This window comes from Passer domesticus, chromosome 23 (assembly GCF_036417665.1).
Source record: "Passer domesticus isolate bPasDom1 chromosome 23, bPasDom1.hap1, whole genome shotgun sequence".
In the NCBI taxonomy this organism is placed as follows: Eukaryota; Metazoa; Chordata; class Aves; order Passeriformes; family Passeridae; genus Passer; species Passer domesticus.
Window position 1 is genome coordinate 2,377,468 of NC_087496.1, and position 22,973 is coordinate 2,400,440.

The following is a 22,973-nucleotide window of genomic DNA, read 5'->3' on the forward strand; positions in this document are numbered from 1 at the left end:
CAGCACAATGTGCCCTGTGTCCTGGCCTTCCAGAGACATTTATTTAATGACATCAGTCATTTAATGGCATCTGCTAAGCCATATGTGAAGTATTCTGCAATTTATTTGCTAAAGAACAGCCTCTAATGGCTAAAATTGCTGTAGGGCAGACTTCCTTTAGTGTGAGGCTGTTGGTAAGTAGAAGCTATTAAAAGCTTGATAATATTATTTTTGGGGTGATTGTTAGGATTTGTACTGTGAGGCTTCTCTTGCTTTAAGGAGCAAAGTCGGGAGCAGCCTGTCCTTGTTGAGGTTTTTAATCACAGAAGAAACTCTGCACCACTGAGTTTTCATGTATCAACAAAGCTGTTCCTGGTTTGCTTTGCAGACACCTCAGTGACAATCTCTGCTGACCACAAGCCAGCTGTTCTGATAGTTGTGTGCAGACAGCAACAAGCACAACATTCTTAATCAGAGCTTTTTTTTTTTTCAAACTTGGACGCCGGTGCCTGTGCTCTTTAGCACACAAACAAGTAGATATTTTTTGTACTACTGTCCAAGAATGGCTTTTAAGAGACAGAGGGTAGGGTTAGATGGGATATTTGGAATAAATTCTTCCCTGGGAGGGTGGTGAGGTCCTGGCACAGGTTCCCCAGGGAAGCTGTGGCTGCCCCCTCCCTGTAAGTGTCCAAAGCCAGGTAGGATGGGGTTGGAACAACCTGGGATAGTGGAAGGTGTCCCTGCCCAGGGGAGGGTGTAGACTAAGGTGAGCTTAGAGGTTCCTTCTGACTCAAACCCTTCTGGAATTCTATGATGGACAGGATAGCTTAAATTTTTTTAAAGAATTTAATATCTTCATGAAATTTGTGAAACAGATAATTTGCCCTATCCATCCTTATCATCATTCTATGAATGAACAGATACAAAACCGATGGCCCTCAATCTCTGAAAATCTCTCCCCCACTAAAAAATGTCAACAACTCCCTAACTGTGACCTACCCACCCCCCAGAACATCTCTGCCTGATGAAACTTCAGGTCCCTCCCAGGCACCTGCCTAACAGCTCCAATCCTGGCTGACCTACTGCTCACCCTCCAGAGCCCAGCAGACACAGCCCCAGCCTGCACCACCCTTGGCCAGACACACAGGAATGTTCAGCATGGCTGACTGCTTCCTCACCTGCTCCAAAGGGAGCCTCATTCTTCATCTGCATCCATCAGCATGCTCAGTGAGGATTCTATGGCTCCTACTTACACAAAGAAACCTCTAACACAGGAGTCCTCCTCTGCTCCCCCTTCATGGGCTGTGTGCTACCATGAGGCCAAACACCATTTTGAGAGGCCACAGTCATCCATCCCCAGCCTCTTCTCAGCCATCCCCTTCCTTGCACAGACCCTCAGAGGATGAGTCTGAGGAGGATTCTCTGCAGAACCCCCCACACTTACCTGATTTTTTGTGCTACACCTCCTCCCTTTATCATCACAGGTGCACATTCCTCCACCCCACCTTCCTCCACGAGTCAGGTTCAAACAACCCCCAGGGTATTGTACCAAACTGTGGCAAAATCCCATTCCACCCATACTTTTCTGTAAAGGACATCCTAGTGTTCCTACTCACATTCCTCCTCCTACTAACCCTCCCAGTTTACGGGGGGCTGAGAAAGCTTCACACCAGCAAAGCCACTTGTCACAGCCCATCATGTCAAACCCAGGTGATGCTTCCTCATCACTGTCCTGTGGTCAATCCCTGGCAAGCTCAGGAGTCACTACTGCTACCCCTACCCTGCTCCATACTACCCTGCCACAGGTCAAAATCCCTCTCAGCCTGGTGTACTGGCTCCAGCTGCTTCCACAGCATTTTAACTCCTTCTCCAGACATGGATTTCAGGGTGTAATTCTCCCCATCTGGTGGTGTTGTGATGGGTTGGCTTGGCAGCACAGGCAGCTGGCAGCATCACCACTAAGCACTGTGGATGTCAGTACTGCAGATGGACAGTCACTCACCCACAGCCAAGTGCCTGGGTGGGAAATCTCTCCTGCTCTCCCAGAGAAACTCCCTGATTGCTATCCTGACTGTCCAGCTTGGGATTTGAAGCCAGGGCAGCATGGTAGCAAGTGACCTTGTAGAGTGAGCACTGACAAACAGCATTGCCTTATGCAGGCCCTGCACTGATGTACTGTCTGTTAAATCTTAGAAAGAACATCATCCTCGAAAAACACGCAGGCTCCATCTCCACCCGTAGGAATCCCCAAACATCCCATTGTTCATGAAGGCACAAATAACTTTGGTGTCATCCTTCCGGACCTGTCTCGCCACAGTGGAGGTAGGAGTGTGGATGGGTTGTGACTTGGGCACTAAAAGCTGTGTTGCAAAGAGCTGTATCTGAGTTAACCTGTGTTTATTACTGCTCCAGGTGCTTGTGTTGCCTCCTCTACTTCCTGTTTATTCTGTTACTCTGTTACATAGGATATTTCCTAGGATGCTGCTGCCTGCATATGTGGCTCTCAAAAAATGAGAATTTTCACTTACAACCCATATTCTTACTTCTCATTTTTAAACCTGTGGTTTCTTTTTGCTAAATACTCTGGTTTTCTCTTTCCTTCCACTGAGAGAGAGCCAGAGGAAGAGGAAATGGGAAATGGCTGTGTCAGAGCTTTAAGTTCTCAAAGTGTGTGATATCTGTTCTGAATGTTTTCCTGTGGCTTCCCAGGGACAGGCTTATTTCTGATGGTGGGAGATATAAGCACTTCCCCGTAGATGTGACGTTTGGCCTGGTTTCCAGTGAAAAGAGCACGTTTATAGTCCATTTTCTCACCCCTCCCCTATTCCCCCAGCCTTTGAACTCCTTGGCCTGGTTCAGGCAGATTTACTCAGGGGCTGAGATCTCAAAGGTATCTAAAATCTGGGGTAAAGCCAAAGGTGAGTGGAAAGGTTTAATACCACAGGCAAGGAGCTGAGTTTGTGGCAGCACTGAATGTCAGAGGAGCCATGCAAGGGCCTCACTTGTGCCAGAGCTGCCAGCCTGCTGCTCCTTGCTCCACTCCCCAGCACCAGCTCCATGCTCATGAATCCAGGCTGGTTTAGTAAAGCCTCACAGCTCTTACAACCAGATTTACTAACACCCCCCTTTTCCTTCTCTCTGTCCCACTGCTGCCTGTAACTTCAGTGAGTGCCGTAAGTACATCCTGGTGCATGCTTTGTTCTCTCTTCCTTCTCATTTCTCCATTAATTTCTCTCATTAATGCAGATGAGTTGAAGTTTCATTGGGTCTGGAGAGATTTTGGGGGCTTGAAAATAATAACCATGTTTTTCTTGTTCACTTAGTGTATGTGTCTGTTTTCATGTAGAAATGGTTGGAGTAGTGCAATACCATATAATTTTATAATATTGGTAAGATAATAAATTCCTCTTGAATTGTCTGCTCATCATCCATCCTTTTCAGCAGAGTAAGGGCAGTGGTGATTTTCAGGAGGATTAAAGATTCTCCTTGTTAATATGTGAAATCCAACACACTCATCAGCAATGAGCCTAATCAGTTATCAGTGAAAATGAAGTTTCAGCTGACTCTAATCCTCTTGTAACCGCATTTCCCCGTTCAGTTCCAGAAGCTCCTGACCGACCCACGATATCCACGGCCTCGGAATCGTCCGTCTACGTCACGTGGATCCCCCGTGCCAACGGGGGCTCCCCCATCACTGCCTTCAAGGTGGAGTACAAACGCCTGGGTCGCAACAGCGACTGGCTCGTCGCGGCTGGCAACATCTCTCCCTCCAAGCTGTCTGTGGAAGTTAGGAACTTGGAGCCAGGTATCAGAAATGATCTTTCATTACTGCAGCTCTTTGGGTTTTTTTCGTTTTAACTTCTGCTTGGATTACCCCGTTTCTGCTCGATTAGGTTTGGGTTTTGTGTATGGCCTAGGAGCTTGTTACATGAATTCAAGTTGATTTCTGGCTTTCCAAGTGGAAAAAAACCCCACCGTAATTTAAATACTTGTTCATGTGGAGAGGAGGGTTGTGTATCACTGCTATTTTTAACTTAATTGTCCTTCTAGTGAACACTCAGAATGTAGAGAAAAGTGCATTAATGGAAAAATGTCTCTCCTGACTTCTTCCAGTGTCTAGCCCTGAAAACTCAGGCAAAAAACACAAAAGAAGATGGAGTGGATGGTGATAGGGATCCTTTGAAGCATCTTCTCAGTGCCCACCAGTTTAGGGATTTCCTGGGCTGATGGAGGTATCTCCAATAGCCTTTGGACATTCCCTGAGTCACTTCTAGAAGCTGTTTATATCTCCACATCAGCCTGTGGCAAGGATTCCTCTCCTTTTCTAACTGGATGCTGTGCAAAGAGTACTTCCTAATCTGTTTAGTCTCTCCTTGAATCCTCATTCCAGCACTTGTTTTGCTGCAAGGCCTTCTTTCTTTTCCCTCTTTCCCTTAAAAGGAGAAATGTACAGGTTCCGAGTGATCGCAGTGAACAACTACGGGGAGAGCCCGCGGAGCGCGGCGTCGCGCCCCTACCAGGTGGCCGGGTTCAGCGGCCGCTTCTCCAGCCGGCCCATCGCCGGCCCGCACATCGCCTACACCGAGGCCGTCAGCGACACCCAGATCATGCTGAAGTGGACGGTGGGTACACTGCTGCCTCTTCTTAACACGGTTTGTGCTGCAAAGTCGAGGATTGAGAGCTTGAGATTGAGAGCTGTTGGCAGAGCGGTGAGCGGGGGTTTTCCTCCCCGCGAGGCCTGGGTGGTGATTGTGCTCCTAGGATGGGGCTGAGCACTTCGTGTCAGTATGGCAGAACTGGGGGACTTAATGGGGCTTGTGCCTCTGGAGCTCTTTGCCCCCATTTCCAGACACTTTCCCACTCGGAGGCAGCCCTGTCAGTTGTCCGTTGCCTTTTGCACCATTTCCCAGCTTCCCTCCACCCCGCTCCCCTTCCAGCTCCGCGGGGACCCCGCACACCCCTCCTCGGGTTACGCCAGATGTGCCCAACTGGCAGCTCCAGTGAGAGGCTGCAGCCGCCCCAGTCCACCTGCTCTGGCACAGACATCTCAGAGGCACCAGTGGGCTTAACTCTGTCCCAAGCCCTGTTCATGCCATGAGTTGTGAGTTGGCTCAGTTTCCTGCAATTCCTGCTGCTTTTGTCAATCCAGGCTGGGGTGGCTGGGAGAGTGTTTCAAACCCGCCGTCTTCCCTCACATCCAGTGGAGGTTTCATGTTAGAGAAACATTTTCCTTTCCCCTGTTACCTCGTCTATTGTAAACAAGTACTTTAAAGTCCTTATTGAAACCCACAGAAATTCTTTGCTCTTGTTTTGAAATCTAACCCCCTGGTATACTTTGGAGGATTTAATGTGTAGAGTTCCCAGTGTTAGTTTGCTCTGCTAGCTCAGCCTTAAGAGATGTTAAGGATAATAAACTTAAAATAACCTCTGGTTCCTCAGGAGGCTGCATAACTTAAAGATTCTTGAGCTGATTTTTAGAGTGACCTTAACTCTTTCTGAAGAGTTTTATGGTTTTAACTTTTCCATTTCCATTAATCATGCAGATTTTCAGGCTGTGCATGGTCAAAACCTAACTGAGGGTTTGGGAAGTGATATGGGAGGAAAGTGTCAGCCCAAGCTCAGTCTCGTGTACCCATCCTACTCTCTGTCTACTCAGGGGAGTTCAGTCACCTTTGCTTACACAACCTTATTAAAAACACTCATATTTGCAGAGCATGAGCTACTCGGTGACGACAACTCAGCAGGACTCAGTTAAAACTTTTCTTCTCTCATGCAGTCTGTTAAAATTCCTTTGCAGTACATCACATCGAGCAACAACAACACGCCCATCCAAGGATTTTATATCTACTACCGGCCCACGGACAGCGACAACGACAGCGACTACAAGCGCGACGTGGTGGACGGTACGGTGCCGGGCACGCCTGCTGGGAGAAGGGGAAGGACACCCTGCAGCCATGCTGGCTGTGTTTACACGAAATCTAAACTGCTTTGCCCAAGCAGTCTTTATAATATATCTCACAGAAGGAGCTATCTCAACTCCCTAACGGGGTTTTGCCCACACGTGAGCTGGTTTCTTCCTTCTGGAGCCTCTTCGACATGGAAGCTTGAGAGCTAAATACTGGGTTTAAGTGTGGCTTGTTATACAGCTGCAAAGCCTTAATGAAGGTCTATTTAAACTGGTGTAGCTTCAAGTTGTATGAAGAGCAAGCAGTGTAAATGAGGTTTAACCCAGGATAAAAACATCTGGGTTACAGACTGTACTAATAACTAGCTGGCTTTTAAAATTATTTACCCCAGCGTGGACTTTCTAAGCTGGTAGTATCTTGTAATTGCCCTTCTCTCCTCCTACCTCGCCTAATCACTTCTCCTGCTATAAGGAAGTTGCTTTTAGCCTCAAGTGCTGTAGCACTGTGCAAATGCAGCTATGTTTGTGCTTCATTTTGCCTTTTAATCAAGTTATTTTTTTCCCCTGTGCATATTAGATCATCATTTTCCTGGAAGAAGTTATTAGATAATGTCTATATTAGTCGAGAAGTGGAAAACCCTTTTAAAAATATTTTATTTAATGTCCTTATTGCTCGGCCTGAGCAAACGCAGTGATCTCATTCTGGCCCAATGACGTTAATTATTTTTTTCCCCCTCATTTATTCAGTTACAAGAGGAATGGACCTTTATTTTGAAAATTTTCCCCTGCCAGACAATACTGCACATAGTACTTTGATGCATGACATAAGCTTTTGCACACTATAAAGCTATTAAAGATCCAGAGTTTGAGCTCAGAGGCTTTAAAGAACTTTATGCAGGCTTCACCTTCATCTGCAAATGTATTTTAGCCTTTGCTAGACAGAACTTGTGTGTTTATAAATCTTATACACTGAGCAGTTAGTTGTTTAAGTGGGCTCCACTGTGCTGTGAAATTAGCTTGTTTCGGGTTTTTTTTCCGAGCGTGTGTGTATTGAACTCTTTGTGGCAGTCTGAAACCATTAGCAGCTGCTCCGCTCTGCCAGAGCCTGCAACAGAAATCACTTGGTGGAAAGATTTAAACTTCAGCTTCTCTTTACTGTGCTCCCCTAAATTAGCTTTTCAGGAGGGAAAAAAAAAAAAGAGAGAGAACTATTTTCAATTAAGTTGTGATTGGAAGCACTTGATGTGAAATATGTAGAGGAACATGTGACTTAAGGTATTTTTGCCATAAATCACTTGTTCTTTGCTTTTTTTCCCCCCTCTGTTACCTTTGAATTAATCTGCTTTATGACAGGGAATTTTATCTTGAAATGACTGCATGAGTTGTGGAAAAAGTGTTGTGATGCCTGTGCTAGCTAAGTGCTTGCCGCAGGCTTTCCTCACCGCTTCCTGTTAAGTCTTGTCTTTCGAGACATTCAAAACTCTGCAGAAACCTTTTTTTTTTCCTTATAAATGCCGCTGCAGGCAAAATCAGATTTTATTTGAAGGAAAAAACAACAAGCAAAAAGCTCTGATGGTTCCTCGGTATCTCTCAGCCGCTTTAAGCAAAAGCAAAAAAGATCACCCCTGTCCTGCAGCAATGGTCTGCATTTCTCCGTTTCTGGTCTGAATTTCTCTGTTTCGAGAATCCTGGAGATTGAATTTTAAATGTAAATGCAGTCTGATGTCAGTTGTTTAAATGTTTTCCCTTGCTAATGGTGCACGAAGAGGACAGTTAAAGTGCCTGTACTGATTCCAGTTCCACTAATGGTTTGAAGCGGAAACCTAAAACCTGGTGTAGTAATTACCGAAAGGAATGCTTGGGGGTGGGGGCGCCGGGAAAACCGAGGCTGGATCTTGGGAAAACGTGCGATTTAGGGAAAGGCAGCTCCAGCCTGAGCCAGGGCTTCCCTGGGATGTGGACACGGAGCGGGCTGGGCAGCCCCTGGGCCAGAGGGGCCCTGCTGGGGCCGGGCAGAGGGTCTGGACCCGGGCCGGGGTCCCGGAGGAGTTCGAGCAGCATCACGGTGACAGCCCCAGCACGCCCGAGCCTTTTTATTAATGCTCAAATCAGTAGGTGGTAGACAGTTCCTTAGAAACAGTGGAAACAGTTCAAGGTGGTATTTTCCAAGAGGCATTAAGAGCACTCAAACAGTTAATTAAACTCCCCAGAAAAAAAAAAGAAAAAAAAAAAAGGGTCGCTGTTTAGTAAAATTTGTCACAAGCCCGTGAAAGTAAAAACTGGGAGTGATTTATCCTGAAGTGCTCAGTACTTCAGGAGGGTGTCTAAATGAAAAGCTGGCCAGGGGCCAGAGATGACAAAACCGTCCTGTTAGAGAAGATTGCCTGGCTGGGGCTGGGGCTTGGGCTCTGCAGGGGCAGTGGCACCAGGACAGCCTTGCTGCGTTCCCAGGTTCATAAAATGCACGTTCAGTTATTTGGGGTTTGGGCCAAACTGAGCAGCCCAGATGTGTCCTTTCCATGTGACACCAATGGCTGCAGTGGTACCTTGTGCCTCTAGAAAGTCTGCTCACAACCAAGCTCTTCCTTGTCCCAAGCTCTCTGTGCCAGTTTTCCTTGTTATTTGACCAGGGTACTGTAAATAGTCATCATAATCCACCCTAAACACATCCCTTTGATGGTTCCATGTTCAGGGTACTCAGGGCTGCTGTTGAACTTAAATGCACATGTGTGGCACTTGGATGTCTGGGTTTTGAGTTTAGTGAGTTATGGCTTTTGTAGGGAATGACTTTCTTTAAAAGAAATTACTAAAAAAAACATCAGTTCATCAAAAGGTCCTTCTAGTAATCAATTTCACAAGGTAACACAAGTCTTAGAGAGTCATGGAATAATTTGGGTTGAAAGGGACCTTCAGGATCATCTACTTACAACCCTCTGTCATGAGCAGGGATGCCACTCATGGGCCATGGTTTCAGCTAAGTCCATAAACTACTACTGAAGATTTTTGTGCTAACAAGACAAGCTGCAGTGCCCCTGCATTTGGTAGAAAAGGTCCCTGCAATGCACTCGACCGTAATTCTGGCTCCTGTGGGTAATTGAGCTGCAATTTATTTTTGTCCCCCCCACAGGTACAAAGCAGTGGCACCTGATAAATCACCTGCAGCCTGAAACTTCTTATGACATTAAGATGCAGTGCTACAACGAGGGGGGGGAGAGTGAGTACAGCAACGTGATGATCTGCGAGACCAAAGGTGAGGCTGTGGGGCTGAGGTGGCCTTTGGGGCTGGAAAGATCCACTGGGGGAATTTTCGTGCAGCACAAAAGTCAGCTGCGATGATGACCATAATTTTCTGGAATGTTTCGGAGGATTGTTTTGTCTTCCGAAGCTGGGATTGTTTTGAACATATGGAAAGTGATCCGTTGCACTCCTGAGGCTCTCAGCAGAGCTCTGCAGCTTTGCCTGCCCTCAGAGATAGCACTGCTGCCTCTGCTCTGCTGATGGCCTCTCCTTGGGAGACAACCATGCGCCTGAAGATGACAGAATTGATTTGTACATCTGTTTTATGTCTTCAGGGCTCTGTGACACGTTGTATAAGTGCAGACCACAGCAATTGATGGCTGTGTTGGCTGCCTCCATCCCTAATCCTGCATGCCTCTGGCACAAAGTTTGTACTGTTCTCGGGAAGTGTCAGATATGGCAGTCACATTTATTTTGCGAAGAATTCCTGTCTCCTTTAATCTCTAAAACCAAGTAAGGCTGTAAAGGGAAAATGCAGACAGTAAACTTCAAATGCAGTGCTATGAAAAAATGTTTGAGAAAAAAAAAGAAAAAAGCCCTCTGGGAGCGGAAGCATCAAAATTCAGTGAAGTGAGTAGTGAAACCTTTGAAGGAAGGAGCAGGAGCTGCAGGGCCTCAAGGCTGCGCACACAGTTGGTCTCCCTCCTGCAAGGAATATAACTTTCTTCTCTAATTTTAAAATGGGCAAGATGTAATCTGTCATTCACACTGCCTCTTCCTTAAAATTTATCTCCCCCAGGCTTATAAGGGTGATCCAGCTTATCCAGCATACCTGCATGGAGGTGCTTGTCTCTCTCTGACCAGCTTCACTCCTAAGCCAGGCACCTCTTTTAGGGTTTTAGTGTCAAATTAAATAAATCTGAGCTGTGGTGTACTGGAAACTAATGTAAATGCAATTCCTGGGTTAAACCAGCATCTCATTTTCAGAGATTTTCTGTTCATCTCTTGGTTGATCTTCAACTGTGTGGTTTGGAGAGGGGGTTGTTAGCAGGGTTCACATCAGATAAGAGCAGGTCATCTGGCAGAGCCTGGGCGAGAGAAATGAGTGTTGTGGTTTTTCCTGACCTCAGAAGTGGAAAGATTTGTGCTCTTTCAAGTTGAGAGTGAGAGCAGTTGCAGCCACGGGTACCTCGAGCGGCTCGTTAAAGTCCCAGTGACCTCAAAGAGCGGGTGAGCAGGCGGGATAATCACCATTTTCCAAGGCAAACAGTTATTACCCAATAGGAGCTGGCATTCCCATTGCAGGATTTAGTGTTGACTTGGAAGCTGTCTTTGCGAGGCATCGGGACTCAGGCTCGGCAGTAATTATTTTCATTTCATGACGATAAAACACACTTAGAAAATGCATTTAGTGGATGTACACATGCTTGTCTCACTCATCCAGTGAAACGCACGCCGGGAGCGTCTGAATACCCAGTGAGAGACCTGAGCACGCCCCCCAGCCCCCCGGAGAGGGCGGGGGGCAGCGGGGCCGTGGCTGCCAGCGGCCCCGTGCGCAGCAGTGACATGCTCTACCTGATCGTGGGCTGCGTCCTGGGCGTCATGGTCCTCATCCTCATCGTCTTCATCGCCATGTGCCTCTGGAAGAACCGGCAGCAGAGCGCCATGCAGAGTGAGTGGGGGTTGGTTTCACGGGGAAAATATTACCGGGGTAAAATCAGGAATGTCCACGCTGCGTTTTATGGATGGGAAGCAGTTTCCTGTTAGGAGCCAGCTTGCATTTCTGTAGGGACTTGTACTGCCAGGTGTTCCTTAGGTGCAGACTTGGGTTTTTAAGAGCAGCAATGTCTCCATTTCTTCACACTGGTGCTCCCTGTCCTGCTGCATCCCTGGAGGACTGTGATGCAGTTTCACCCAGACAATGGTGTGGGAAAGGCCTGGACAAAGTTTCTGCACTTTGTGTTTAAGCCCCTGCATAGGTCTCTGACGATTGCAGAGGCAGAATGTGTGTAATTGTAATCACTTGTTAAAATTGTGCAGAGTTGAACCCTGGATCTCTCCCTTTCCTGAGTGCATGTGGAAAGAAAGAGAACTTGCAGCCCTAGGACAAGTCCCTTGTTACCTCTTAGTCCCTGCACAATGAGATGGCATTCAATGGCCAAGTCTTCCAGAGAGGTGTTAATAAGGAAAACCTGTTCATTAGCGAGCAGGAGCTTTGCAAGGTGCTCTGCACCACCAACAATCCAGAGCCAGCAGAATCTCTGTACTGGCCTTTTCTGCTCCTTGTGCATAAATCAGCCTTGCTCTTGCCATGGCTTGTGGTTATTTTTAAATACTCTTACTCTCCTACAGAGAGAAATGTAGGAGATAATGAAGGTAGTGTCTTCAGCTCAGCCCAGAGAGATCTTCTGGAAGCAGATTATAGCAGATACAGCAGAAAGGGCTGTTGGTGATACAAAAGGCCTGGTTTGAGGATGCTCTTGTAGTGATTGACATCAGCCAGACCAACATTTCTGGCCTGCTCTCCAGGATGTGGCTGTTTTCCATGTCTACATGCGTATGCTAAGCAGTTGGATTTCAGAGTTAGTTCACAAAAGCTGGAGGAAAAAAAAAAAAGTTTCGTTATTTTTTAGGGTTGCTCATTTATCAGTAGAAGAGCTTTCAATAACAATGTCTTTTGCAGAATACGACCCTCCAGGCTACCTCTACCAAGGGGCAGACATCAACGGGCAGATGATTGAGTACACGACCTTGCCCGGGACCAGCCGAGTCAATGGGAACATCCATGGGAACTTCCTCAGCAATGGCCTCAGCAACGGCTGTCCCCACCTCCACCACAAAGTTGGCAACGGTGTCAATGGGATCATGAGTGGAGGAGGAGCAGGACTGTACCCAGGGCACTCCAACTCCCTGCCCAGAACACACGTGGACTATGAGCATCCCCATCACCTCGTGAACGTAAGGTCCCACACTGGGTGGGAGGCTCAGCCCAGACCTTGGGGTTCATTCAGGGGCTGTGGAAGCAGGCTTAATTTGGGTGGGGGAATACTCATCCACTGATAACAGCCAGTTCCACTGAATTCCTTATCCCAGAGGAAGCAACTGGGCTGATATTTGTGATACAAACATCATGGTTTTCATTTGAGAATATCAGATGACAGCAAGAATTCCACTTACTCTGGGAAATCTGCCTCTACCCTCCTCCTAACAGCATGTAAGCTCTGAGAATGCCTCAGTGCCGGGCTGAGATACTTTACTTGTACATATGGTATTTCTCAATCTCCAAGTTAAATACATTTAATTATAGCTGCTTATTCTGCAGCTTTATGGATCACCCGTTTTTCCCCCACCTGTTTCAGATCTGTAACTCTGAGCAATGCTATTAATTATGGCAAGGCACGAATGGCGCAGGAGGTTCCATGGAATGAAGTGCCCCATACATCTTGAACTGCAGCACAGCAATAACGCTGCTTTTTTTTTTTTCAGTCCCCTGTTTGTGACTATTGAGACAGGCTGGTTTTTTGTTTTGAAATTGAAAATAAAATTAAAAACTAATTTCAGTCTGCGATCCAGCCTTTGTATGCTGTGGAAAAATACTTCATTTGCTGAAACGTGTCCTGTTTCCAAGAGAGAATAATGATTTCATTATTGTCTATGGAAACAGATGGCTTGCATTCAAACTTACTAAACTTACTCAAAACTGTGAACATTGCCCAGGAAAACTGAAAGAAAAAGTTCAAAAGTCTGAATAACCCATGCTGTTTCTGGAGAAAAAAAACGGGTCTATTGTTTGTGTTGGTAATTGAGCACAAGCACTTCATTTTATTGAACAACAAATTAGCACTTGCACAGTAGTTGCCACTTCAGTTCCCTCCAGTCTGAGCCCAGACCAGTCAGTTCTTCACCCCATTCTGCCCTTGGCCTACGCATGGAGAAAGAAGTGCCCACTTTTGGTTGTTTTCAAGAGCAACCAAGGCCCAAACTGAGCTTTTTTTGACCTGTCCAACCTCCCAGTGGGTGAAACTCTCAAAAAATCTCTGAGCCCTCAGGGACGGAACATTTGCAGTGCTCAAAAGCTTGCCTGGGAGGAAGTCTGGGAGTTTGCATTATGTTTTGTCCCTCCCATTTTAATTTTTTTCGGGGGAGAAAAGGAAATATGTTTGTGATGACACAGGTCTTGGTGCCTGGAGCTCCTCTGTGCCTTGAGGTGTCCACCCAACACTACTGTCTTGCTGGGACAGGTGATGGGGTTGAGCTTTTCTTTCCCCACTCCCTGTTGTAGAAAGTTTGAGTCACAGGATCTCTGCCCGTGGAGAAGGGCTGGGGCTGGCACGTGGGCGAGGCTAGCAGAGGAACAGGATGTTCTGATCCTCGTTAGGTTGCTCTTTATTGTTCCAATGATTGGGTTAAATGAGGAAGGGAGAAACTGGCCAGGATGGCAATCAAGAATAATTAGGCATTTCCTCAGTGCTCTCTATCCCTCAAAAACTTCAGGACAAGCTCTGTTTTTGCAAAGATAGGGATTGCTAGAAGTTGCCTACCACTTGAGCTGCCAAAGCCAGGTGAGCCTTCCCAGCCTGGCTCCCTCCTGGAGCCCAGTGCAGGAGCCTGGCTCTGCAGCCCCCTTGGAGTGGCTCCCACACCACTGTCTGCCTGGTCCCTAACAATGAGGTATGTGTTAATCTGGGCATTTCAACTGGCTTGTAATGGCCCCGTTAGCCAAAACCAACAACACAAAATCCCTCTCACCCGGAGTCATTGCTGGCTGAGGAATTACCCCATCTGTACAAATACCAAACGGTTCAAAAATCAGTGTAGTGAAGTAAACTGATCTAATCGGAGTAATTACAGGAAAGTGGGATGGGTTTGTATGTGACATCAGCCCTGCAAATTTAATCCTCTGTCTCCCTAAACAAGCCTTGCGTGCTAATGAACAGCAATTCGCTTTCGTGTCTGTCATCAGCGTTAAAAATAAATATATTTACAGTGTGTTTATTAAATTAAACCTCAGCATATTAAGCTGAAAACAGACCAGGGAAATGACCACATACTTGTCTAAGCTGCAGCTATTTACTTTTCCCTGACACACACACTGGCAAAGCCCTCCCCTGGCCTTTGGACAATCGCTCAGTGTTGCTGTGCCACGTACAGCCCGGAGCAGGGCATCGATAACGTGAGCAGAGTGGGGAAACTGAGGCAAAGAGCTCTTGGGTGTCCCAACAGTGATTTGATTTCTGTCATTAATTATTAATCCTTCCTGCTGCAGGGTGGTGGGATGTACACGGCAGTGCCACAGGCTGACCCCTCGGAGTGCATCAACTGCCGGAATTGTCGGAACAATAACAGGTGAGAAATGACAGTAACGGGTGAGAAATGACACTGACAGGTGAGAAATGACACTAACAGGTGAGAAATGACCTGCCCAGAGAACAGCCCTCCCTCTGTGTGCTGCCGTGGAGCTGGGGCTGACAAAAAGATGAGAGCTGGAGTCCTGGCTAGCAAGAGGAGCTCCATGGATGACCTGGAGAGCAGTTGAGGATTTTCCATAGGATAGAATAAAACAAGTTGTTAAAATTCCAGAGCTCAATTTGCTCCTCTAATGTTCTCTAGGAAGTGAGGCAGGTTGGGTGCTGGATTTTTTTTTTAAATCTGTATTTCCTGTGTTTTTCTTTGGTTCTGAGATAACAAAATCATTCCATATGGAGCTTGTCAAATGGGATTTAATTGGTCTTCTATATTTTACACTTCCTGGCATTCCTTTAAGAACACTAACCAACTCACTCCTTTGCCTTCACAATGCTGTTCTTTGTAAAACATGGGATTTGAAGTTCTTGAGGCCTTCAGGAGGAGATGACCAGCCATTGTCAGAGTGGGATACATTTTCTTCGTGGGAAAAAGGATTCTTGTGTAGAATAAGGGAAAATCTGTCTTCTGCATTGTAGCTAGGAGTTGGAAACCTAATAAAAATTACTGAGTTTTCACTTTTGGAATTATTATCCTCCTTAGGCTTCTGACTCAGTCTCTGGTTATTTTAATTATTAGAAATAGGACTGAAAGTCAGACAAGCTGAGCTGCTTTGACTGGTAGGTTCTGGGCTTTTTTTTCAATCATACTTTGATTGAAATCTTCAGCTGCCTTTAGGTATGCATCTGGCTAAGCTGAGTTGAAATTAATTATTGAAATTAATTATTTAAATTAATTATTAAACATTGAATATTCTGAGTTGGGCCCACAAGCATCATTAAGTCCAACCCCTGTTGGACAATAAAGCTGTTGTTGAAGGCAGAAAACACATTCACTTTATTTTCATAGTTTTACTTTTTAAAATACCGCTTGTGATGACCTTGAATCCTCCTTCCTTCCATGAAGATGTGCAGGACAGCGTGATGCTGACAAGGTGCTGCTGGCGGGTGGAGCTGGGCGTGCCTTGCCTGGCCCGGTGTCCCTGGCAGTCCCAGGAAAGCCCAGTACCTTCCCTCACTCACCAGTGCTGGGATTCCAGCAGCCTGTGCAGCAGCTCTCGCCAGGATGCCTGAGACTCCTGGTAATTTAGAGCACGCCATATGTGTCACACTGTAATTAAGAGCTTGCCTCCAGTGTTAAACACATTTAAGTTTTTATTTGCTCTTTTTTTTTTCCCCTAAGAAAGCGAGGGAAAGAGTTCCATCCTCTGGAGCTGCACTGCCCCTCCCAGACGGGTCATCCGCAGGGCCTGAACTTTGAGTTTTCACAGCCCCATTCTATATTTGACTGCCTGATGGAGAAACAAGTTGTCCCTTACAGCTGCCGTGCCCCGGAGGGGATCATTAACCTCGGTTTGGCAGAGAGCTGCGCCGCAGGGACCGCTCTGTTCCTGTCCTGCCGCTGGGGGATGCAAAGAGGACATGGGAGAGGGGAATGGAGGGGACCAGGACGTGCCTCAGCTTCCCACCAGGGAGCTGGGTGTACGCCCAGGGGAGGAGGAGGAAGAGGAGAAGGAGGAGGAAGGCCTGCTGGGTTAGGGCAGTCAGCTCAGTAGGTTTTGGCCAGTGGGAATTTGAGGCTGGAGTGTTTTCCCCATTTTGTTATCCTCACTGTGCAGGTGAGGGCTGTGCCCTGACCTGCCTGTCCTCATCCCACCCTGGAATCATGTGCTGAAATCAGGCAGCTCCCCATGGCAGGGGGAAGGGGGGTTCCTGCGGGCACACCTCTGGCAGGGTGTGCCACATCAGGAGTGTGGCTTTGGTGCCATGAATTCCTCACCAGCCCATTTCCACCACATGCCTGGAGCTGTTGCTGATTTGGGGTGAATGCAACAGTTTTGTGAATTGTGACCACGTGCTAATGAATCCTAAAGGTTCAGCATTATTTCATAGCTGTTTTCAGCAGCAGCCATCTCAGAGCAGGTTTTATTATTTCAGTGCTGAAATCCCTGGGTCTTCTGTTTAAATTAGCACTTTATCCCTCATAACTTCTCGTGGAGCATTGCCAGAGGGAGAAGCTGCTGAAAACTGGAGACCCACTTTGCTATTGTGGACAAAGCCTGTGGTTGACAGGATTGAGAATTGATCTTTTTTCTTCTCTTGTGCCTTTGTGCTAAAGCTCTCAAGATACCTGACATTTGCAGAGGAATTTACACTTGTACAGAGCTCTCTCCTTTGCAAATTCACTGTATTTTGATCAGAAATCTGAAATATATGATTCAAATGTAGGAACATCCATTTGTTTTTCCAGCCTTTTCATCTTAATTATGATTTTTTAAAAATTATATTTTACTAGGGTTTCAGTATTAAGAATTGATAGAAGTTGTGTTTTCCCAGCAGGGATTTTACATCACTCTTCCTCCACACTCTGCTCTGGATATCCCCATGGCTAGTTTCCATCAAAATGTGGTTATTGAAGCTTAGAAGGCTGAACTGCTGTGTTGAAACTTCCTTCAAGCTCTTACAGTAATACAGAGAACTTCACTGACCCCTGTATCTTTAAGAAGAAACCCCCAGAAACATGCAAACCCAAACATTTAGATGAGTTTCTCTGAGCCCTTTTTTCTCAATAATAAGTGAGGGCAGTCAAAACCTCTGCGGAGAGAAAGGCAAACTAATAAATGGATTTGTTTGAGGACCAGATGTGTTTAATGTGGATTCTCCAGTGGCTTCTGTGGTATTTTGGTACTTGGAATAATGACTTTGGAGGCAGTTACAGGAGTGGGAGGACAAAATAGGAGAGTGAAGGTTGAAGCTTAGTGCTGCTCCATCCTCACAGCTTTTGGGAGGGGAGCAGGCTCCAGAGGGAAGCCCTTTGTCCTGTTCTGGCTTTGCAGGTGAAGCATCTGCCAGAGGGAAAGCTCACTACAGCTCCTCCTCTGACAAGTTTATTTGTGTTGCTGGGTGTTTTGTTGCTCTTTCAGTTCTGGTAATATTGATCCCAGGTTTTGATCAGGTTTCAGGTATGAACTGAGGCTCTAGGCAGGGCTGTAGGACAGGTCTCTCCAGTGTGATGGTTTTCCTTATTGCCATGACTCTTTTAATGGCATAAAAGTGGTTTCTGGGACTTGGGCAGGACTTAACTGAGACTGCCAAGCTTCACATGTCCTGGTTTGAAACCCTTCTGAGCTCAGTGCAGGGCTGCTGTCGAGGTCAGCTCTGCTGGCTGCTGCCCTGGCACTGCTGGTGTCCCACTCCATCTTTCCTCCTTTTCCAGCAATTTTCCATCTGCTCTGCTCAGATTTGGGCCAGAATCAGCCTGGAGCAGCACACAGTGCTACTTGCTGAGCCAGCAGCTGAGCAGGCAGGTCCCAGGGATCCATTTTTGTATTTCCAAATGCAGTCTTAAACAGCCCCAGGGATGATAGATAGCAAGTGCACTGGGCTGATCCCTTTGAGCAGAGCAGGTGAGGGATGGGTTTATATCTGGTCGGAAAAAAAGAGAAGAAGGGTGCTCAGAGTTGTGTCTGCATTAGCACATAGAGACCTGGAGCTTGTTCAGCTTTCACAGGAGCATTTTGGGGTGTGAACACTTTCCATCCTTATTTCCATGTGTTTATCTGTGGATCCATCTCTGTCCTGCACCACATTGCAAGGATCATCTTGGTGTGTAGTTTCTCAAAATTTGTGGTAGCCATGCAAGTGAACCTTTTACTTTTTGGGTAGTTATGGCTTTCTTATGTAGAATTCTTTATAGAAATGTTCCCTGAGGCCATATTGTTCATGGGGCTGCAAACACTGAGGTGTTTTCCCTCCTGCCACAATGGTATGTGTGTCAAAGTCCTACTCCTTTTTGTTTAAAGCTTAAATACCTCAGCTGTAACAATTGATTCAGCACTTTAACTTCAGTTCCACAGCTTTACACAGGTATTGCAGGGCCACAGTCTGACTTACACAGCAGAACAGGGGGGTTAAAATTGCATCTATTTTTCTAATTTGCATTCACTCCAATCACACATAGTATTTATTTTTCAAGGTACCTAAGTGTGCTGCTTGGGTTTCAAATTTGAGCTCTTTATCTTGGCAGTGAAAACATATTTTATGGAGTTGCTTTGATGGAGAAATGGACTCACAAGTCAGGTCATTGGGTCTCAGTTGATGGGGGAAGGAGCTGAGCGTGTTTTGAATGTTTTCAGCTGTCTGCTGGGAGAAAAAAAAACCACTCAATCCTTTGCTTAATGTCAGAATTGCTCCACAAATATATTTAAAACTGATTTGACAAATGCTCTGATCGTTGATGTGGTAAAACACTTAAAAGCTGTGGGGGGAAAAGGAAGGGGGGAAGAAGCCACTCTGAGTAACTTTGGCCTCTGTCCCTGCCGCAGGTGTTTCACCAAAACCAACGGCACTTTCGGCAGCAGCGCGCTGCCCGTCGTGCCCCTGGGGGCCCCTTTCCAGCAGGACGGAGTGGAGATGAAGCCCCTGAGCCCCCGTGTGATGGTGGCCATGTGCCTGGCCTCGGCCAGCCCCGAGTGCAGCGCCCGGCTGGAGGAGCAGCGCGGGGAGGGCGCCGAGCAGCCCCCGGCGCAGCGTCCCTGCTGCAGGGAGGCCGTGAGCCAGCTCTCTGTGGACTGCATAGACGGTGAGGCATCCTGCAGAGCATAGCACCTGGCTGGGAAGCTGGGAGTGTTCTGTAGGGAGCTTAATTTGTTGCAGGGAAGCCAGTAATTAGACCCTTGTAAGAGCAGGCTTGGAGGCAGGTGAAGCGTCCCGCCTTTCCCATCGTGGAAAGTGGGAGCAGTGCTGCTCCAGTGCCTGGTCCTGTCATGCCCTTGTGATTGATGCCTCTAGAAAGGGCTCATTGCCACATAAGGAGGCTGTGACTGATGGATGCTGCACTCACAGCACCCCCATTGGCCCCAACGCAGGACACAAGCATTCCAGAGCCATCCTGGAGGCAGGAGCTGGCACAGGGAGGGACCCGGTCTCTGTTGGTGAAGAGAGAACCTGTTTCTCTCCCCACCCTGGAATCATTGCACCTTGTGTGCTGAAATCAGGCAGTTCCCTCTGCACCCACCCCATGGCAGCAGGGGAAGGGGGGTTCAGGTGGACACACCTCTGGCAGGGTGTGCCACATCAGGAGTGTGACCTTGGTGCCATGAATTCCTCACCAGCTCATTTCTGCCAAATGCCTGGAGCTGTTACTGATTTGGGGTGAATGCAGCAGTTTTGTGAATTGTGACCACGTGCTAATGAATCCTAAAGGTTCAGCATTATTTCATAGCTGTTTTCAGCAGCAGCCATCTCAGAGCAGGTTTTATTATTCCAGTGCTGGGCTGACGATAGAGCCTATGGCCTGTGCTTGTGCCTGGGATGGTGGGAATGAGCCTGAGCCCAAAGAGCATCACCCACTGGAATTACAGAGTTTTTGGGGCATGTGGTTCTGTTGAGCTGACAGAGAATCTCCTGAAAAACCCGACACAACCACTGGCCCTGCTCTTGCTTTGCAGGCGGCAGCTTCCTGCACTCGGAAACATCGAACCACATTTTGAGTTGGAGCCCCCTCATTCTTCAGCCTGTTTCCAAGGACTGTAAGGAAAAACCAGGATGGAGTTCATCCGGAGTCACCCTAAATGGTTCTGGGGACCTTTGTCAGCTCCAGCTGCAGGAAACCTGAGGCAGTGCCCGTTGTCCCCACTCAACGCCAGGGACTGCACCGCAGCACCGCTGAAAGGGAGTCACGGGGGGATGTTAATTATAACAGAGAGAGTCACTATTTATTTTTTGTAGTAGTGTCATATGAATGTATCTTGGTTTCAAAATGGTTGCCTTTTTATATTATTTATGCCTTGAAATCCCTTTTTTTGTTGGTTTTTTTTTCTTCCCCCACACACCACAAAACTAGCCTGGTTATGTGTATAAAAAAGAATTGTAATAATATAAAGAATGAGGATGGGAAATGTGGAGTGTGTGTCCATGGCAATTTACCAGTGGGACAAGAGCTTCCAAGGAGCCCAGTTGAGGGAGTTAAGCAGGTCTGAAATGACCAAGAGCTGTCACCTCCCTGGCAGCTCAGTGACATGGCACTTGAACCCTCCTTTCCATGAACACCTCCTGGCCTCTCTTGGTTTCTCTGGGAAGATCCCAATGAGGAAATAAGAAGATCAGTGAGGAAAATGAGCCTTGGTTGAGTCTGTCCTGTGCAGTTTGAAGAAGAACTTGAGTCAGTGACTGTGTCTTTAGATGCTCCATAACCCTTCTGAAGAAGTACAGGTGAAAATCCAGCCTGGTTCACTTTCCTACTCACAGAAGACAAAATCCAGTTCAGCTCTTGGTTTGGGGAATTACTAACAGCTTGGGTAGCACTGAAATGCAACCAGTCATGGTGAAACAGCCCTGGGCACAACTGTCAGGACCCTGCCCATCCTGGACACAGCACAATGGAGGTGCTGCAACCTTAACTGCACCACTTGGGTGGGTGCTCTTTCCTTTCCAAATTTAATCCCAGTAAATAAACCAAACCAGTGCTTGCAAAGCACTCCCTCCTCCCACACGAGTCACGGTGCAAAGGCACAGAAGTGAATCAAAATTTACAGTGATGGCCACCCCGAGGTGACACCTGCAGCCCAGAGCAGCGTGTCCCTGGCCAGTCTGGGAAGGGAGGGAGCTGTGCCAGCCTGGCTGCAGCTGCTCCAAAGCCCTGGGGAGCTCAGGGCTGTTGGTGCAGCTTTGCCAGCCTCGGGGTTTGGGGAGTGATGTCCGTGTGAGGAGGAAGCCCTTGAGATCTGCTTTGGTAGCAGCAGCTCCATGGGCTGCTCCAAGTGTTGCAATGGGTTTTTTTATGTTTCATAGAATCCCAGCACAGTTTGATTTGGGAGAGACCTTAAAGCTCATCCTATTCCACCCCTGCCATGGCAGGGACACTTTCCACTACCCCAGGCTGCTCCTAGTCCCATTCAACCTGGCCTTGAGCATTCCAAGACTGGGGCAGCCACAGCTTCTCTGGGTGCCCTGTGCCAGGGCCTCACCACCCTCACAGGGAAGAATTTATTCCCAAGATCCCATCCATCCCTGCCCTCTGGCTGTGTGAAGCCATTCTCCCATATCCTGTAACTATCTGCTTGTATAAGAAATCCATCTTCCTCCTGCTTCAGGTAATTGAAGGCCACTGTGAGCTCTCCCCAAAGCCTTCTCTATTGCATTATTTGTGGTTATATTTATTCTTTTGCCTTTTTTTTAGGGTTCTGCATCCTCCCAGCTAGAGCTGCCTTATTCCAAAGTTCTTTGCAAACCAGGACTTACACATCTGTGGGTTGTGGCTGCCACGTACCCCAGAGCCACCACAGATCTCCCTCCTCCCTTTTTGTTTATCTCATCCTCACAGCCTGGATTTTCCTTTTGCAGGATCTTCTGCAAGGTTTTCCCCTTTTCCAACAGAGATTGGCCACGAGTTGCTGAGATTTAACTGTGGCTGCTTAGCTTTCCCCAAACACTGAAATTTAGCCATGGTTTTAAACAACCTTGCTTAAATCTCCCCTGTATTGTGGGTGTGTCAGATAAAGATGCTCTGTTTTCCAGAGAAGCTGTAATATTCCTTTGGAATGTTATGTGTTTGGAAGTGATGGTTTTGCAGGGGGTTTGGGTAGGGTTTGTATTTCTGGGGGTGGTTTGATAGAGGGATCAGTGCTGCTTTATGGCTGGTGTGGGGACTGATACTCTGTGGGCACTGATCAAGGTTGGTTCATGTGGCTTGATACTTCCCAATGGGTTATTATTAACCAAACACAGGAGAAAATGATCCAAGGTGCCCTTGTCTCCACACACAGCAGAAGATGAGGACTCAGGAAAGCTGGGAACTGCCTGACAATTCCTTGGGCCCTGCTTCCCTTCGTGCTTGCACCGATGCAGGGAAAAACCATCTCCAGTCACTATTTTTAACATCCTGTGGTTTGGCCTGAAACTGGGGAGTTTGGGGGTGAAGATGAGGCCCCTTCCCACAAAAAGCTTTGTGGCTGTTTTTGTACCACAGACACCTCAGCAGCGTCCCCAGGCAGCATCCCCAGCCAGTGCCAGCCCCGGGCTGAGAGCAGCGCTTCGGCCCTCGGGCTTTTTTCCTGCCATCGGTGAGAAACTATTTACTGTAGCCTAAATATTTATTTTAGCTCCAGCAGTAACTGCAGGCCCGGGGCTGAGCCGGAGGGGCTTTTTTCGTGTGGAGCCAGCTGCCTGGCAGCCCGGCTCAGGTGGCTGCTGCCGTCCCGCGGTGTGGCAGGGAGGGAAATGAGGAGCAAAACCCGGCGTGGTCACGGTGTGGCCGTCACGGTGATGGTGACATTCACTGGCTCATCGCTGGGGCCTGGTGCTGCCGAGGGCGGCTCTGCAAGGCGGGGAGGAGCCCGAGTGGCACGGTGGGCTCTGGGCCGGGGGGCACTGCCCGCAGCCCGCCCGTA

At 47.5% G+C, this 22,973-nt stretch overlaps 1 protein-coding gene and 1 pseudogene across 4 annotated transcripts in view; both read left to right on the top strand.

Annotated features, from left to right (window-relative positions):
• The window catches only part of CDON (cell adhesion associated, oncogene regulated), a 55,683-nt gene extending 35,305 nt beyond the window's left edge, over positions 1-20,378 (top strand). For all 4 annotated transcript variants that reach the window (XM_064398054.1, XM_064398052.1, XM_064398055.1 and 1 more), the window contains 10 exons: positions 2,173-2,301; positions 3,578-3,784; positions 4,420-4,601; positions 5,777-5,882; positions 9,012-9,134; positions 10,566-10,793; positions 11,805-12,079; positions 14,388-14,467; positions 18,909-19,165; positions 20,034-20,378. In XM_064398054.1, the coding sequence (XP_064254124.1) occupies positions 2,173-2,301; positions 3,578-3,784; positions 4,420-4,601; positions 5,777-5,882; positions 9,012-9,134; positions 10,566-10,793; positions 11,805-12,079; positions 14,388-14,467; positions 18,909-19,165; positions 20,034-20,200 (1,754 nt within the window). In that variant the 3' untranslated portion in view covers positions 20,201-20,378. The remainder of the gene's footprint in view (positions 1-2,172; positions 2,302-3,577; positions 3,785-4,419; positions 4,602-5,776; positions 5,883-9,011; positions 9,135-10,565; positions 10,794-11,804; positions 12,080-14,387; positions 14,468-18,908; positions 19,166-20,033) is intronic.
• LOC135285617 (cytochrome b-like) lies at positions 4-2,166 on the top strand (annotated as a pseudogene).
• Positions 20,379-22,973: the final 2,595 nt, after the last annotated feature.